We start from the raw sequence: 18,012 nt of genomic DNA, 5'->3' as shown, positions 1-18,012 counted from the left end.
TTTGTATTCTTTTATTGCATGCGATGTTCGAATTTTGCAAAACTATTAAATAATTGATTTCTATGATGATCTGAATGTAGACTTTTGTGTTTTTGCTGAAGGTACCCAAAAATTACATCCCTAGTCCACTGTTCACAGTAATTTAAGTGAACATTCTACACCTTACTCTGCAAGGTAAACATTTTATTTAAATGTAACTGTAATGCGTTTAAAAAATATTTCACCCTCTGTAATTATTCGCGGATAGAAATTTCTGTTATGACTTTAAGAATGGATATAGCAATTTCAACCAAGAACAAACATATTTTAGAACAACCAACATATTTTAACCAAGAATTTTTCAACTTTTAAGTACTTGACAAATCGCAGTTCTCGCGCAATATTAGGTAACAGTTTTTGATCTTGTAATAAGTTCCATCTTTCATATACATAAACGTTTTCCCTCCAATCCAAAACAGAACAAATATTAGGCAGTTCAGAAAGTTTTTCATGAAGTCATCTCTCTGTGGTGAGCCACACATGTTCAGCTGTAATATCGGTCAACAAACCAGAAGCCATTATAGAAACTTTCAAAGGAAATAAGCTGTCATATACACTTTCATTAATATTATTAGCGTGTGTAATTGGATTACGTGTGTAATGTGTGTTCCAAAATGTTTCGGAAATTTTAATTTAAAATTAGGTTTTGAATTTACAATAGCGCAACTTGGATTCGTTGCTGAAGTATTGTTTTGAGCTTACTTTCTCCTGCTTCGAGTCGGTTTTCTAATCGTGAAGTCACTGACCAGTCAAACGCTCGAGTTCAGGTCTTATTCTTCCAGGCGGCGTTGGCCTAGCTCCTGGTAGTGCTCCCTAGGAGTGAAAGTCATTCCAATACATCCTGCTAAAACACAGCAGACGGAGATCCTTCAGAGGATTAGCTTCAAGATGGTGTCACAATCCCAGAGCCCCAGTAATGTCTTCTCTTTTCCTTTCCCTCTGCTCTTAGCTTTCACTTCTCCCTTATGGTTTCTTCTTATGAAGGATGTAGCTCACCGCGAACTGCAGTTACAACTGTTTTGTTTCTATCTTACCAATGCCGAGCGTACAGAGTCTCACGGCTGGAAAGAAGGATCCTGGTAGTTGAGGGGGGGGGTACTGTTCCAAACACACTACTTTGACCTCTGCTTCGGCTGAAATGGGATGCACTTAGCTGCCCCGACTAGTATCAATGGGCTGGTCACTTGTCCTTCGTATCTGTGGCCTTGAGGATGAGCTTTCGGGAAAACAGACTGCAGGGCTTCACTTTGCTTATAACTCCCACTAACTCTAACTCAGGGATCTGTGTTCCCTCGTAGAACTCTACGGTGAGTAGAGCGGCCGGACCTGAATCTTTTCTATTTGTAATATGGCAACGTTAAATTCTTCTAACAATGACATGGAAACGAACACTTTTGGAACTATTGAAAGAATATATACTTCTTCCGTTAATAGAGAGAGTATCAAATGTCCTAAGTTTTTAATCATCACTGGTCAACCAGAAACCCCCCCCCACACCATTCCTTGTCAATGAATGACTACTGCTATCTCAGCTAACAAGCCAAAAAGCATAAAAAAGCTCCATTCAGGATGTCTGTTTATCGGTGCACAATCCTCTCCAAAAGTAACAAATATGGGCAAGCGCTCTATTAGTATGTCTCCAGAAGATTCTTTGAACACGTCCAGAGGTGTCATTTCAGAAATAGAGCTTAAAACTATTGTTGAAAAGAATAAGTGTAGAGAATGTCAACATACTATGAAAGTTGATTTATAGGTATTCGGATAACAGAAGTTAACTTAGACATTGAAAAAGAATACAAAATTTTAAATATATATGTGAAGTTTGGTATTTTAAAAAGAAAACGAATGATTTATTCAAAGAATATGTTAAATGTTTTAAAAAAATCAAATTAGAAACATTTGATAAAATGGTCTAAAAATTTAAGAAATAAAGAATATAAAAGAATTGTCACAGATTATAGAAAATAGAAAAAAAAAATCTAGGTATGAGGGATATAGCTAAAATTTGCTTAAATTCGCTATGGGGCAGATTTTATGAAAGAAAAAAGAAAATAAATGAAAATATTGCACAATTGGAAGATTTTTATAAAATCGTATTTAATGATACTGTAAAGGATTTAAATATGATTTTTATAAATGACAATTGTGTGAAAATGTATTATAAAATGAAAAAATAATATGTGAAAGATAATTTTAATACATGTATATTTGCCAGTTTGGCATCATTCTTACTTGAGTAAAAGACTAAACACCTTCGCATTCATTAATTATCGTTCATTAAACGTGAGTTGGTTTGTTCCCCTTGAGAAGTCAACTAATTTCCGATCAATAGCGATAATTACTTGTTTTTAATTATTAATTATTAATTTTGATTATTAATTTATTTTCAAAGATTGAAATTTTGTTATTCATGATTTAAATTCAAGTCCCCGTAAAACGTCTTTCTCATTATTTACATCCAAGTTACTTTAAAACACAATTTTCGGAATTAAACTTCCTACATATGGGTTCCCTCTTTTCTGATACTTCTACATAATTTATATTAGGAGATAATATAATCAATATTTCTTTAGTAAATAAATTATATATATATGGCAGTTTTTACTACTAGTTCTGCTATGATAAGGCACTGTGAAATGTTAGATAAATTAGGACATAAAATCTTATATTACCATACGGATTCTATTGTTTATATTGACGACGGCACTTATAAAATAGACAGAGGATGTATGTTGGGAAAATAGAAAATGAATGTATAAATTCACTGATATCTGATGCTCTAAAGATTATAGCCATATTTCGAATTAATAATTATGGAAGTAAAACCGAACTCAATTTTAAAGAGAGAAGTAAAATAAAAAACAGGAGAAACTACATGTAAAAATTAATCAATTTAAAATTTTAAAAGGTAGAAGTGTAAAACTAATGAAATGATTAAAATAATATAAATTGAGTTTTAATAAAAGAACTACTTTAGATAATTATGATACTGTATCTTGAGTATAAACGATATAGATCCATTATTCGTAAAATTAATTTATGCGTAAACTTAATTTTTATTTTATTTAGTAAAATGTTACTCTATTTTCTACTATAAAACGAAAACAAAAATTAATTTATGCGCCTCCTAGCGGGAAAGGGGCATGATAGAAATACACTTAAATCTAACAGGGGGCTTAGAAACTTTGATTATATCGGAAAACCTCTCATTCTTTTACTAAATAAGTATTATTTTCATTTTTAGTGTCATTTTGTATTTTTTAAGTTTAGGGGGTGTAAAAGGAGTTTAAAAAATCACTGTATTTTTATAACTTTTTTTTTTTGTCTTTTTTAACCTTTCCTACATTAAAATAAACTAAAATTCATGTCAAATTTTGAGTGTTCGAGAGGGTCATAATAAGGCGGGAAATGTTTATAATGAGCAGCACTATAAGAAACATGACATATTCATCAACGTATTGATTAAAAAATAAGCCTATCGATGAATATGCCATGTGTGTAGTACGTAACACATGCTGCTAAAGTATATCCACTGTGCCCACTTTTATTGCAAAAATTATTCTAGTTCTACATATAACAGTATGGTAAAGGATATCTTAGAAATTTTGATATTGAAGAAAAGTTTCAGAAACTCTCATTTAGATTTTCAGTTTTTTTGCCGAATGAATTGTCTCACTAATGAAACATTTTGTTCCAGTTTTCTTGGCCTTTCAAGTAATTAACTCCCCAAAATTCCATCCAGTGACCAATGTCTGAAGGGTAGTGGTATTATTCTCTAATCTAAATAACGGATGGCTTAAGAATGTGACAATTTAATCGTAATGTATGACTAAAAGTATTTTTATCAGTTTATTTGTTACCAAGTATTGATGATTCCGCCTTTCTTAATGCCGAGTGTCATTGCCATTTAAATAACCACTGAATGCTTAAATGCTTCGGAATAAGATTTCTGGAAAAATGAACTGTGTAAAATGGCTGACTTAAATTTTAAACTAACAATACCCATTAAATAAACTGAACAAAATGTTCTTCCAACAAAGGGCGAAAACAAATAATAATCAAAAAACGCCTGAAGGGTTAACACAATCTCGGAAATTCTAACAACATCCGGATAGAACTGTAAATAAGCGCAATCACCCGATTGTACTGCATCTGAATATTTCTTATTTCGGAAAACGGTCCTTTTTTTCTTCCACTATTCATTTTGAACTTTTCTTCAATCCATCAGTTATGGCGTTTCATAAAAACGTTTTGTGGATGAGATTCGCTCTTAAATATACAAATGCAATTACTCAGTAAAATGTTTTTGATTATTTAGTTGAAACGTCCATTTTCAACAAAATTGAAGGTCTTTTTTTATATATATGTATTAGTATGTATTTTTAATAACCTTATGGTTTTTTTTTTTTTTTTTTTTTTTTTTTTTTTTAAATTTCAAGAACTGGCATGTAAATTTTATTGAAACTAATGTTGCCATGAGATTCTAACATGAACTCAGTGATAGCCTTTGTATATACTATTCATATGCTTAAAAACTAGACAATTTATACATTTCATATTTAAAAATTAAGTAATTTATATTGACAAAAAAGCACTGCATTCTACTTCTATAGGAAATGTTGTGAGCAATGATCAAGTATTAATTTTGTTTGGAAAACCAAGAAAAAAGTAATATTTTTAAATTTTAGCAGCTTAAGATTTCTTTCTTCGCGACTTTTATAATAGAACACAGAGCATTATGCACCTTCAAATACCAGAACGAAATTTTTTCGGCTTGTTAATTATTATTAGTTCGCGGATTTCGTGCCCTGGCGAAACAGAAAAAATTTCAGCTTGTGCGAAATATTTCATGCAAGCCTCGTGAGTAAGCGATCCTCTAAAATAAGTGTGCACAAGTACTATGTCTTTAATTAAGAAAGCACACAATCCTCCACGTAGGGTAAATTTACTAAGAAAAAAATACCATATTTTCTTTGCTATTTCGAGCAGCTTATTTTAAACATAACATCTTATATTCCGACCCATCAGTATGTGCCTCATCAGCATACTTTCAGCTCCATCAATTGGCCGAAGTGGTTAAAATCACTAAATACTGGAGTTCGATCTGGCTCAAAAGAAGGCGAACGGGCTGGCTGCATGGTTGACTTATGCGGTTTTTCCCATGTGGAATATGAACAAGAGAATCTCCCTTAACTCTTTCGCATCGAAGCCGCCCGTAACGCCCGTTCATTCAGGCAACGGCAAACCGCCCCAACGCCTCGTTTATTTTCTACCTAGTTCTTTTCCCTCCACGGTAGTGTATGGCTCATTGGTTTCGCGAGTTGTTAAAAGACATGTCAATCATTCTTTTGAAGCAAATAAAGGAGAAATACGGAAAGCTATTGACGTTCGCAGGTGCAATCCGGCCCTAAGGTGAAACTGCACACAATGGAAGAAACAGCAGAAAAACCTCCAAGAGCAGCAAGGGGGAAAAGGAAAACTATTCCAAGACAAATTCGTAAACACGGGCGTTTTCGATGTTTGTTGAAAACAGATTTGGTCGTCTCTCGATGCGAAAGAGATGCGAAAGAGAAGTCCTTCACAGAGACATCCGGCCTCCTAGGCAGATCGCCTTCGTGTGCTTTCCAATATTCCAATAACTTAACCATAGATTCCAGCCCTTTTTTAAATCTTATGATTTTTGTATTTTTCAGTTTTTAAAATATTTTTGTAACTTTCTGAATTTTTCGAACTGCTAGATTATAATCCGAAGCTTTCAGATTATATTATTTTATACAGTTCGTTAATTTATGTTATTTTATTTACTTACTTATATTTATTTCCTTTATTACTTTCAGATAGTGTGAAATGGTAAAAAAAGCTATGTTTTTGTTAAGTTCAAATTTCACTGAATATCCATATAATGAATTCCATTCTAAATAATCCATTCTATTTCCATTATCCATTCTATTCCATTGAAATAACCCATTCTATTTCTTCATCATTGCCACCCATGAAATTTCATCTCAATTTTTATTTTCTTCGCACTTTTCTACTAACTTCTATTGAATCCTTAGGGGCAAGAATACTGCTGTCTGAATAAAACTGTGCATGCTTCTTTTCCGTTTTTATTTTTATTTATTTATTTTTTTCCATTCAGGATTTTACGATTTCATTATTCAGATCTTAAAAACGTTTAACATAAGAAATAATTTCAATGACAATCGGTATTTCATCATTAGAACCTTCCTATTTTGTGCAAACAGGACTGAGGTTTCTTTTTTAGCCATGAACTAATTTTAAGCTCTCAACTTCATTCCAAGCCTTGTAGAGTTTACTTTTAATTGCACTAACAAGTTATTGTATGTTAATTACCTATGCTGTCTTTCTTGCTTTCCATTTTCTTGCCAGAATACTAATATCTAGTCGGCGCATATTTAAATGGCTTAGAAAGCATAGTATTTAAAGGAAGGTTTTAGATTGTAGAATCAGAGCGTGTTCCGCTTGCTGAAAGCCAAGTTTGCTGATTGATTCTCTTGAGAGCTGGTTGTCAGCGGCGTTGCGTTATTCTCGCTATCAAGTTTTTTTAGATATGAGACAACTTGCGCGTTTTGTGTCTGTGTAAACGTTTGTATAACTTGCGTTTAACTTAGTCTAATTTAAATTCTCTTACTTTTTGAGTTAAGCCATAAATAATAGCTGGTTCAGTAAGCAGGAGTATTGCCTTCTGTTACTTTTTTATCTGAGTTAAATAAAAGAGTCTTAAACATCCTTCTTATGCTTTTGGGCAATTTCAAATACATAGTGATAAGTCACTTAAGTCTTAAATAAAGTTTTCGTAGCTTATGTTACCAGAAAGAACGAGACTTTATAGCCTTGGAAATGAAATTTGCCGAATCAAAAAGTTTCTGAGTTTATTTCCAAAATTTTCGTATTTAAATATAAGTCTGAGAATGATTTTTGTTGACAATGCACAGTTAATTCGAAGCATAGTGTAGCTAGAAAACATGACTGTTTTCGATGAGCAACAAATTGAAGAAAAAATAAAAAGACTTTTATTCTCAATTTTTATTTCAAAAATTTTTAACAGTTATCCAATAATCTGTAGATATTTAATTTTTTGACTTCATTCAACTTAAAAGTTTCAATAACTTTTCTCGTAGTCCTTCTGCAAGATTTATTTTATTTATTTAAGGCAATTTTATTAAACTTCGAAACGCTCGAAATGTTTTTTTAGTTTCTGGTAATAAATACCAATAAAACACGAAGATACTCAGAGGGAAAAAAGTCTTAACCAGGTATTTATTAATGTTTCCAAAATCTGTAACACTCTAAAAAATTTTATTTAATTTTGGGATCATTTTGCACTTTTATTTTTATGTGCTTTATAAACTTCATGCGAGCTATTATTGTAAATATTTGTATTTATTTTATTATAGGCTTGCTTCTACACGGATGTACTTTTTGTATTGCTAGCAATTTCTTTTTATTTATTGATTTACTCATTTTGCGTAATGCTTTTATAATTTTTGATTTCTCATCTTTTTTGAACCGAATATGTGGACACTTATTTTTTTTTTAAACCGTATATGAGGCCATTTATTTGGTTTGTAAATGTTTATCTCTAGCATTTTGCTGTTAATCTTTTGGCACTGAATTGATCAAGATTTAAATTTCAAAGACAGCTCAAACAAAATCACAGGATATGGGCAAAAATCTTTCTACTACTACGTTCTTCGCTGCAAAACTGTCACCAAGTCGGTAGCATTTGACAGCTTTCTGCCAATTTGGCGGCATTTGAAATATTTCCATAAAACACTTTTTGAATCCCTGGGAGTGATTTTTTAACAAGCTCCTAGAAATGCTCACGTTTCCCTTGGGTAATTCTATAAGTATCGACTGTGCTAATTGCTGCTCAGACACGAGCCATTGACGAGTCGAGACATGGTCACACGAGTTACTGCTGAGACTTCCTGCATGACGATTACACTATTTACACACTCAGATTGTTAATCTGAGATTTTTCTGCATTTGATAAGTTTTCGCAACGGTTTTAAGTGATTACTGTGCTGTAGAAAGGCCTTTGGGCAAATTTTACTGATCCTTAGTTTGATTTACACACTGATTTGGAGAGGATGTTTGATCTTTGACTCCAATTGCCATGTCAATAGTCGAGGAAATTCTCGAACGAATGAGGGAGTTGGAATTCTCTCCAACTAGAGACGATTGCTAAGGAAAATCTCTGGACTCCTGACTGAACCACCGCTTCATGCTTGTAATGCTAGCCGCCCTGCACTCACTAGATCTGAACTTGTACGGCTTCCCGACTAGGTTCAAGAAATAAATTAGATAACTCGTCAACTAGCAATAAGCTGTCTGCTAGCCCTAATATTGAAATTACGGAAGTTTAAAACCGATTTCCAGTGCTTGAGGAATACCCAACTTGACGAGATGACCTAGGATCGGGAAAATTTCAAACATAGTTCAAATTATATAAATATCAACTCTTTGAAATGCAGACCCTTCGCTAACCTGCATCCTCAAAATACCGGACCGCCCGAAATAGTTTTCCAGTTTCACAGCAATTTCCTCCCCTCCCCGTTCATTAACGCAGAAAATAGGTGTGAAGATTTCCAATGACATCCTTTGTACTTTCTAACAAATATTCCATTAGCCTTTGACCCTGTTCTTTATAAAACTATTCTGAAGGTCAGACCAGCAAGCCTTTTCGGCTTTGTTATGATCACGTCTAAGGTTTTGTTTATTTCCGTTATTTTTATAGGAAGGAATAAATTGTTTAAAAATAAATATAATCCTTAAAATTTTAAACTGTTCTTTTATTGTTGTTTAAAGCTTAAAAGCACTCTGTACCACAAAAAAATCAACAACGAAATCTCACGATCGACCAAAAGATAAGAAACCTCTTAGGACAAGCTGTCTGCAGTAAACTGATAAAATGCATTTGAGGAAACTGCACCTGCTACTGCATACCTTAGAAGGAGGGAAGAAAACAAGATTACAATCTCGGCCGTTTTCGGGCGGTTCTGGTTGTTTCAATGTAGGGCCGTGTCGGGAGGATTGGATGTGAAGGAGTTAAAAGGATTGGATGCCCTTAGAACTTACGAGACAGGAGATTTTATTATGGACTTTACTGAATTCAGAAATGCATTTTACGTTATTGGCATTGCAATTTGCATTAGAATCAGCAAATTTTAGGAGGACGAACAGTTAGAAAAAAACAGAACAGTCTAGATAGCAACAGTCTTTAGGTCAACGGGGGACGTGGGCACCGAAAGTCCTCTACCATTGTGGTCAATCGGTTTAGCTCCAAATCCACCACTCTCTAAAGCTGTATTTATGCGGAAGGTTGTCTTACGTGGAAGTTATTATTGTAGAAGTGTCTTTTACATGTGCAGCGAGAAGAACGTCGCCAATCTGGGATACCCCATGATGGTTAATGAGTGAATCTGAAGTTATTTCGGTTGGTCATAAGAGCGCATGCGCTTCGCGTAATGACTTGCTGGCCGTAGACGTTCGTCAGCAGTTTGGGTAGTCTTGAGTAGTGCTGTAGAAGTAACGAGAAATTGTGTACCCGTATGTATTCGTTACTCGGTCAACCAGTACTCGTTACTATCGTATCGTTACTCGTTACTTTCGGTAAAATCGATCGTTATCCGTATCCTGAGCCTATTTTATCGGTCTACGGCCCTAAAAAGGGCCTTGAAACGTCGCATTGCGTTGAATCACGTGAGCTATTTTACCCCGCGGGAACTGGGTAGTGCTGCGATAGGGAGTTTTGCATCGCATTTTTGGGTAGAAATAATTCACTTTATTTTGGCTATTATTTTTTGGTGCACTGGATTCATTATTAATTTTTCTATTGCTGTCAGGGCTTAGTTTCTAAAGTCAGAAGGGCCTACGGAAGGCCGTCAGGAAAACAGGAAAAAATAAAATAAAAAATAAAGAAAGGAAATAAATATTACAATAATAACATTAATTAGTAATTAAAATAACAAAAAAATTACTTATTAAAAAACAAATAATAAAAAATAGTGATTAAAATAATGAATAATTAAAGTACATAATAATTAGCAACTGAAAAATAAAATACTTATAAGTACAATTTAATAAAAATGTAAAAACAAATAAAAATTAAAATAATTTTTAAATTTATGATGACTAATTAAATAATAAAGTAAAATACCAGATCTTGTCTTATTGGCTTAGTATCGTTTCGTCCTTTCTCATTTCATCCCCAGCTCGAAAAAGTGTTATTTCGTTCGCTGCCTTCTCCCACCAATTCCCTCTTTCCCGTTTCATCCGCTGTTTGAAAAATAGGTGTTTACTTTACGATAAGGCGAACGTCTGTTTACTTCAATTAAAATGGTTTAGAAGAGATAACTGTTTCTACTTCGACTTAGCTTTTGATTTTTGAATATTATTTAATATTTTATGCAGACAAATATCTGAATATAATAACATTTTTGTTGTATAGTATCCATTCTTTTAATTTCACACATTTCTAAAGCAACAGAAGTACGTTATCACTATTTTGGCACACACATCAAAAACATGTATAATTAAGATTAATGTTACATTCCTTATTAAAAGTAATGGGTCCTCATTAAATGCAACCATTCATGCTTTTAGAGGATTTTACATGTGGTGGTCTTAAAAAGATGATGTTCACTACCAATGTTTGTTTATGTTCCCAAAAATAGAGATCTCTTAAAAGGTGACCTCTTAGACATGTCGTAAATAGATGATTTGCTATAATTATTTTCCGATAGATAATGGAATTAATGTAATTTAATGTCAATAACTCGAGGAAGCAAGTTTAAATACGGTGCAACAAAAATACAGAAGTATTTTAAATGACGAAAATATTCATATTTTGTCAATGTCAAATTTAAAAAAGAATTAATTTTGGACAAATTATGAACTCTAACTTTTAATGTCGTCTTCTGGTTTCTATATTTATATCTGGCAAAGTTTTATACTCATTATGAAAAAATAAAAATACAAGAAGTTTGAGTCTCGTAGGACAAAGATTGACCGGGAAATTTAGTTTCAAAATTTGCAATGTTTGATGCCATTTGTAACTTGCCTTCGGGTATCGCTTAGTTGAGTTAGAATAATTCGAGGAAATAAGTTTAAATGAAGTGCGTGCAGAAAAAATAGCATAATTTAAATAGTCGTAGAAGGAAGTCATGCGGAATCCATATCAAATTTTCACTTTTTCATAATGACCATAAAACTTTCCCAAATACAAATACAGAAACTGGGAGACCGCATTAAAGATTAGCTTTCGTTATTGGTTATTTCTTTTGCTGCTTCACCCATTCCCTTCATCAGAACCGCTAATGACGAAAGGGTGAAATTTCCCCGATTCATCCTTTCTCCAAAAACTCCTTGTTGAGACTGTTATTTGTTGAGACAAGGAATGCTATAGTATAAATGTCAACTTGCTTTTTACACTTAACAATAAAATCGATAAAAACATTCGCAAATGTATAGGTTAAGTAAGAATAAGAACTTAAAAGAAATTTAGAAATCTATAAAAGGTAAGGAAAGTTTTATGTTACTTTATTAGAGATAATAGTGAAGCACTAAATATTTCATAATGCTATGAGTATACCTTTATTCATTTAAAAAATGGCCCACCAGCGGTCGAGCGGTAAAATCGCTGAACACTGGTAGTTCCGACCTGAGTTGGATCTCAGGCAAACGGGTTGGCTTCATAAGCGTTTCGTGGTTTTTTTCCCGTACCAGCTTACAAGCCAGCTTACCACGTACCATACGAGCCAGCTTTCCTAAGAAAGTGCTCTACGAAGGCATTTTTCCTTTTAGGCACATAGCCCCAGTGTGTTTTGTCATAATCAACTAAACCAAATCATTTAAGAAATATATCAGTTGATCACTGCTCAGTGTACATCTGCTGTTTGCTTATAAAAACACTTTGTAACACTTTGTTTCCACTATTTTGCTAATAATTCTGGAAGGCTCATAGAGTTCGAAATTATGTTACACTAACATCCGAAATTATGTTACACTAACATCCGAAATTATGTTACACTAGTTAACAGAGAATTTAAGTCTGCTTAATACAAAAAAAATCTGCTTGACTTGTTTTCGTGTCTTTGGGAAACGTAAGTATATGCAGAAATAAATATTAAAATCTATCACGTATATTTGTAAGGATGTAAAGCATACTGTTTTGGTTCACGATAATGATAAATATGCATCATGTTACGACAGTTTTAAAAGATCACAAATAACTATGCATATGCTAGACTTCTAACAAAATTTCTGTTACAATATGAATATGCATTTATTATTATATGAGTCGTAAAACGGCCCACCAGCGGCCGAGCGGTAAAGTCGCTGAACACTGGTAGTTCGGTCCGAGGTTCGAATCCCGCGAACGGTCCGGCTACATGGGTGTTTTCGTGGTTTTCCCCATGTGTAACGTGTATACGAGCCAGTTTCCCTTAGAAAGTCTTTCACGAAGTCATCCCCCCTTAGGCAGATAGCCATAGTGTGCCTTGCCATAATTAAATACACCCATACACACATGAGTCGTAAAATTCAGTATTCGTCGTTTTTAGATTCTAGGTATATAACAATTTTTTTTTAAATTTTCGTTTTGTTTTTAAAAATTAATTCACTTTATAGTTTTTCTTCAATTTATTATAAAGGAATAGGAGTTTAAATTTTGATTTATATATAATATGATATAAATTCATCATTCATTAATAATATTTTATGTATAACAAAAAATTATTATTAATGTTCCAAATTTTAATTTTTTTAATGATTTGTCTTACATTTGTTGTATATTTGTTGAATGCATAGCTAAATATTTCAATTATACACAATAAAGGTTATGCAGAAAACAATTCAGCTGGCATGATAGCTAATTGCGAAAGAAAAATTAGATTCTTATTGCTCTTAACTCTTAGTACAAGCAGCCATTTTTAAATTGACGTTAAAATAAATTTATTCTATGGTCTATTAGAAAATAATTATACTGAATCATTTATTGACGACTTCTAAGAGGTCGCTTTCTGAAAGAAACCTGTATTTTTGAGAACATAAACATACGTTGATATTGAACATCACTTTTTTAAGATGCCAGAGCAAATGCACAGAGCTCCAAAAATCCTCTAAAAGCATAGACGGTCACGTTTTAAATGGCTGACTACTTTTAATAAAGCTTGTATATTAATGTTCATTATACATTTCTCACATTTTTACTTTCTTTCAAAACAACGATGCTGTGGTTCAATTGCTTTAGAACTATGTGAAACTAATAAAATGTGCCCTATATTATAAAAACCTAATTATATTCAGATACACACCTTTTGAACATGTTTGAAATCTATTATTCTAATCAGAATACTTTGTCTACAGAAAACATTGAATCGATATTAGAAATCAAAAGCTAAGTGAGATTAAAGTAGGAAGAGTCACATCGTCTAACCCATTTTAATTGAAGTAAACAGGTGCTTACTTTATCGTAAAGTGAACACCCGTTTTTCAAACAGCGAATGAAAAGAAAAAAAGAGCCCACCAGAGCTCAAGCGGTAAAGTCGCTGAGCACTAATAGTTCGGTCCGGGTTTCAATTCCCGGCTAACGGCTAGCTGCACGGGCGTTTTCATTATTATTCCCGTGTGTAACTTGCATATGAGTCAGTTCCTTTTAAAAAATCCTACACGAAGGCCTCCCTCCCTCCCTCACTCCCCTAGTGTGCTTTGCTGTAACCGAATAAACCGAAACCGAAAAAAAAAAGGGGGGGGGAATTGGTGGTGGAAGGCAGCTACGAAACGTCGTTTTAGAAGAATGGGCTACATAACCAAATTTCTATCTATACTCTAGTAAACAGTACATTATTTGCTCATCATAAGCCTAAATTTAGCTAATGCTCGGCTTAGTTCTTAAATTGCAATTTTAGCCACAGCCCCAAAAAAAGACGATGTTTGGTATTTTATTTCATTACTTAGTTATTCATCTTTAATTTAAGAATTAATTAAATTTTCATTTGTCTTTAAATTTTTATTGAATTATAATAATAATCATTTAATATTCTAGTTGCTAATTATTTTATTATTGTTAGTTATTTTATTTTTATTTATTTATTTATTTATTTATTCATCTTTCCTGATGGCCTTCCATAGAGCTCCAGCACTTCTAATTTTAAAAATTAAGTCCTGACTACAACCAATGATTGCGAAACTAAAAGTCAAGTAACTTATTTAGTGATAATTAAATAAAATAAAAGCCAAAGCTTTTATTTTCGCCTTACTTGGCTTTTATTATATATATATATATATATATATGTGTGTGTGTGTGTGTGTGTGTGTACTTTACATTTAATTATAAGGACATATATATATGTACTTTACATTTAATTATAATTTATTTGATATATATACACATATATACGTTTGCTAGTATTACCGATTGCAATAAAAAGGGAGGTGCACATCTAGATGTTATAACGGACCCATATACAAAATTTCAACGTTCTATAACTAACCGTTTTTGAGTTATGCAAAATGCATACGAGTACATACGTACTTACACATGACGAAAAAAATCCCTTTCAAGTATCAACTTAGAGTCATAATCATTAGTCATAAGTATCAGCTTAGAGTAAATGGGATTACATTTAACAATAAGTTTTTTGAAAAAAAAAAAAAAAAAAGAGAGAGAGAGAGTTCTTCATTGTGTTCGTACGTACAGGCGTCAGCCCAAAAAATAATTCACATGGATTACGTAATCGTCAAAAACGGATATTTCCGTTAAAATATGATACCCAAAAGTTTTCTCGAAATCAATAATTACTACCATTTTATTTGATACAAGGAAGTAAAGACCCTATATTAACCTACATATTCTTATATAAACAATACCTAAGTGCAGTATATAAATATTTCAAATCAATAAAATCTGATTATGGCACGCTCAAGAGGAGGAAAAAAAAAAAAAAAAAAAAAAGAAGAAGAAGAAGAAGAAGAAAGGGAAAAAAAAAGATGAATCATCTAAATTTTCAAATTACAAACATAAATAGTAATAGTAAAAAGCAACTAGAAAATAACGCTTCACGCTATCAAAATTGCTCATTTTCTTAAATATCAACAACTAAATAGTATTTCAACTAAAACACATAATGTAAACAAGAGTTTACCCTATGCCCAAAAAAATTCAAAATTATCTATGAAAAATATGAGCGCATTGTGACGCAATCGTATCATTCGTATTCGAACAGCAACCGCATCATTCGTATTCGCATAGAAACCGCATCATTCGTATTCGTATAGCAACCGCCTCATTCGTACTCGAACAAATCGCATCGTACGACAGATGCGAGTAACGAACAGATGCGAGTAACGAAATGAATTTGTGAGTACCGAATCGGTACTTCGAGTCAACCGATGTACCCGTTACTCAGTAACGAACACATGCGGTTTGCTCCAGCTCTAGTCTTGAGGATAATGATGTATGTTAATGGCGAATGTTAAGAACTGAAAGTTTTGATTTAGTTTGTAACTTGTTTACCGTCGTTTTGAAATTTTTAAAACTAAGAGAGCACAGTTTTTATTGTTAATAAAAGACTGTGGAATTTTTACTGTTATAGTTTTGAAGTGTGGGTAGGTAATAAAATGATTCGTTTACTTAATATGCCAGACGATGTACTCGAGAAAATACTGTCATATGTTACATATGATGAAGTCAGTCGGTGTAGATTGGTAAGTTTTATGCTTTTGATATTAAAGTGATTTATAATATGCTATAGTTATTTACTGTTTTGTATTTTTCTATTTACAAACGAAATATCACTTTAAAACTGAACTTAAACCACTAGTTTGCTTAAGTTCAGTTCTACAAGATGTATGTTAATATTCTAAGAATCGGAGAATTTTGATTTGAATTTAATTTTTTTCAAATAAACTTCGTGAAATAGATTTTCGTTAAATAGACAGCAACGTAATGCAGGTATCTTTTATTTTTTATTGTAAAGTTATTATAATTAGGGCTCTCTGTAATTAGGCATTTATTTGATAATGGAATAAAAATTGCAATATGTTTAAGAAAATGTCTAGAATTTTTTGTTTTTTATATGAATTTATTGTCTAAAATGTTTAATTTCAATTTACCTCCTACTGAAATTTAAAAATGTAATATACAGAGAGTTTCAGAACTACTGTTCAGAAATGTGCATAGAGGTCTGGACGATATTAGCAGCCAATATATAAGGAACATAGGGTCTTGTGCACAACCCATATGTGCTACACACCAACAAAGACAGAGACTTAAAGACCAAAGAAACCCTCACAAACAATGAGTTGTTCTTAGACACAGAAGAGTAACACAAAAGCATTGTTTGAAATGAAACTGTTAAAGCAGGTATTCGAAGTTGCGGTTTGCAGATGCAGTACTTGCCTCACAATTACAATGCATTGATCGACCAATATTTGCAGAATGCTGGATGTATTAACAGCAATACTTTCGGCAATGATGCGCTTCACTAGATCCATATGTGATCCCACAGTTGTTTCATACAATAAGCTTTTCATTTAGCCCTCCCCCCCCCCGCAAAAAAAAAAGAACTTAATGGGAAACAGGTCTGGGGATTAAGGCTTGAGCAAAAACTGCTTTAGATGCAGCTTCTTGCTTTAGAGCATCAGGGTTGCATATGCAATCCTATGTTTCTATATGGTTATTGCGTGTATCATATTCTGGACCTTTGCACATTTCTCAACAATAGTTCTGAAACATCCTGTATAATTAAAAAAGAGTTTCAGGAGAAAGCTGGCAACAGTCATAATTTGAGTGACGTCCATTTTCTGATGTATAGAATTGTCGATATTCCTTTTTTAAAAAACTTACGTAGGTTGAATTTATTTTAGGAAAAATACATTTGTAAAAATTTCATGCAGTGCATTCATATTACAAAAAACAAATTAACTATACATGTATTAACAAGAAAATTGGCTACAGAAATTTAAAAAAAAAGAAAAAAAAGTTCATACTACAGAAGGATCTGTAAAAGTATTTTGGTAATTTGCTGTATGGTACCCCTTAGCGAATCGTCTCTGTTTTGATGCCAAGATCAGCACCAATTTTAAGATGGTGCTGCCTGCTACACAAAATCAAAACAAGAAGTCAAAGACTTGCACAAACTCATTGTCCATGTACCCATGGACCCATTTTAAATTAAAAAAAAATCAGAGAATTGCACAAGCTAGGTATTGCGCACTGCCTTAACTTTGCCCTTGTATACATCGACCTATTTTAACTTCAAAAAGCATCAGAGAATTGTACAAACTAGGCATTGTGCCTTGCCTTAAATTTGTCCATGTACACATCAATCTATTTTCACTTAAACAAAATCAGTAAGCTAAAAACTGGTTGGTGAAAATTACTGATTTTGGGTGGTACAGGGATACCAAGCTTGTGCAGTTCTTTAACTTGTTATTTTGGCTTTGCGTAGCGGCGATTTTTCTACATGAATACAAGATAACAAGTCAAAGAATTGCACAAACTCGGTATCCATGTACACAAGTACCTATTTTCACTTTAAAAAAAAAAAAAAAAAAAAAAAGAGAATTGCACAACCTTGGCATTTCGCACTTCCTTGACTTTATCCATGTACACATTGACCTATTTTACCTTAAAAAAACATCCGAGAATTGCGTAAACTTGGCATTGTGCACTCCCTTGACTTTGTTCATGTACACATCGATATATTTTCACTTAAGTCAAAGAAACAATTCTACAGTAGAGCAAAAAAAAAAAAAAAAAAAAAAAAAAATCTTGATAAACTACTTTTTAAATCAAACAATAAAATAACATGAAAAAGGAAATTCATCTGGTGCATCTAAGGACTACAGAGGCTGTTCACACATTTTTTAGGTGATGTATATTGTATTCACAAAACTAAATTACATAAAATTCTTGTGTTTTAAATGTTTTATTTGACATCCCTT

At 32.7% G+C, this 18,012-nt stretch overlaps 1 protein-coding gene across 1 annotated transcript in view; it reads left to right on the top strand.

Moving 5' to 3' along the window:
- Nucleotides 1–15,425: 15,425 nt before the first annotated feature.
- Nucleotides 15,426–18,012, top strand: part of pall (F-box protein pallbearer) — a 53,843-nt gene continuing 51,256 nt past the window's right edge. The window contains exon 1 of the mRNA XM_035352689.2: nucleotides 15,426–15,771. Coding sequence (XP_035208580.1) covers nucleotides 15,685–15,771 — 87 coding nt within the window. The 5' untranslated portion in view covers nucleotides 15,426–15,684. The remainder of the gene's footprint in view (nucleotides 15,772–18,012) is intronic.

Source organism: Stegodyphus dumicola, chromosome 6 (assembly GCF_044657685.1).
Source record: "Stegodyphus dumicola isolate Sdum_Otavi_A_Nest chromosome 6, ASM4465768v1".
NCBI classification, from domain to species: Eukaryota; Metazoa; Arthropoda; class Arachnida; order Araneae; family Eresidae; genus Stegodyphus; species Stegodyphus dumicola.
This window is presented reverse-complemented; position numbering and strand designations above follow the sequence as displayed.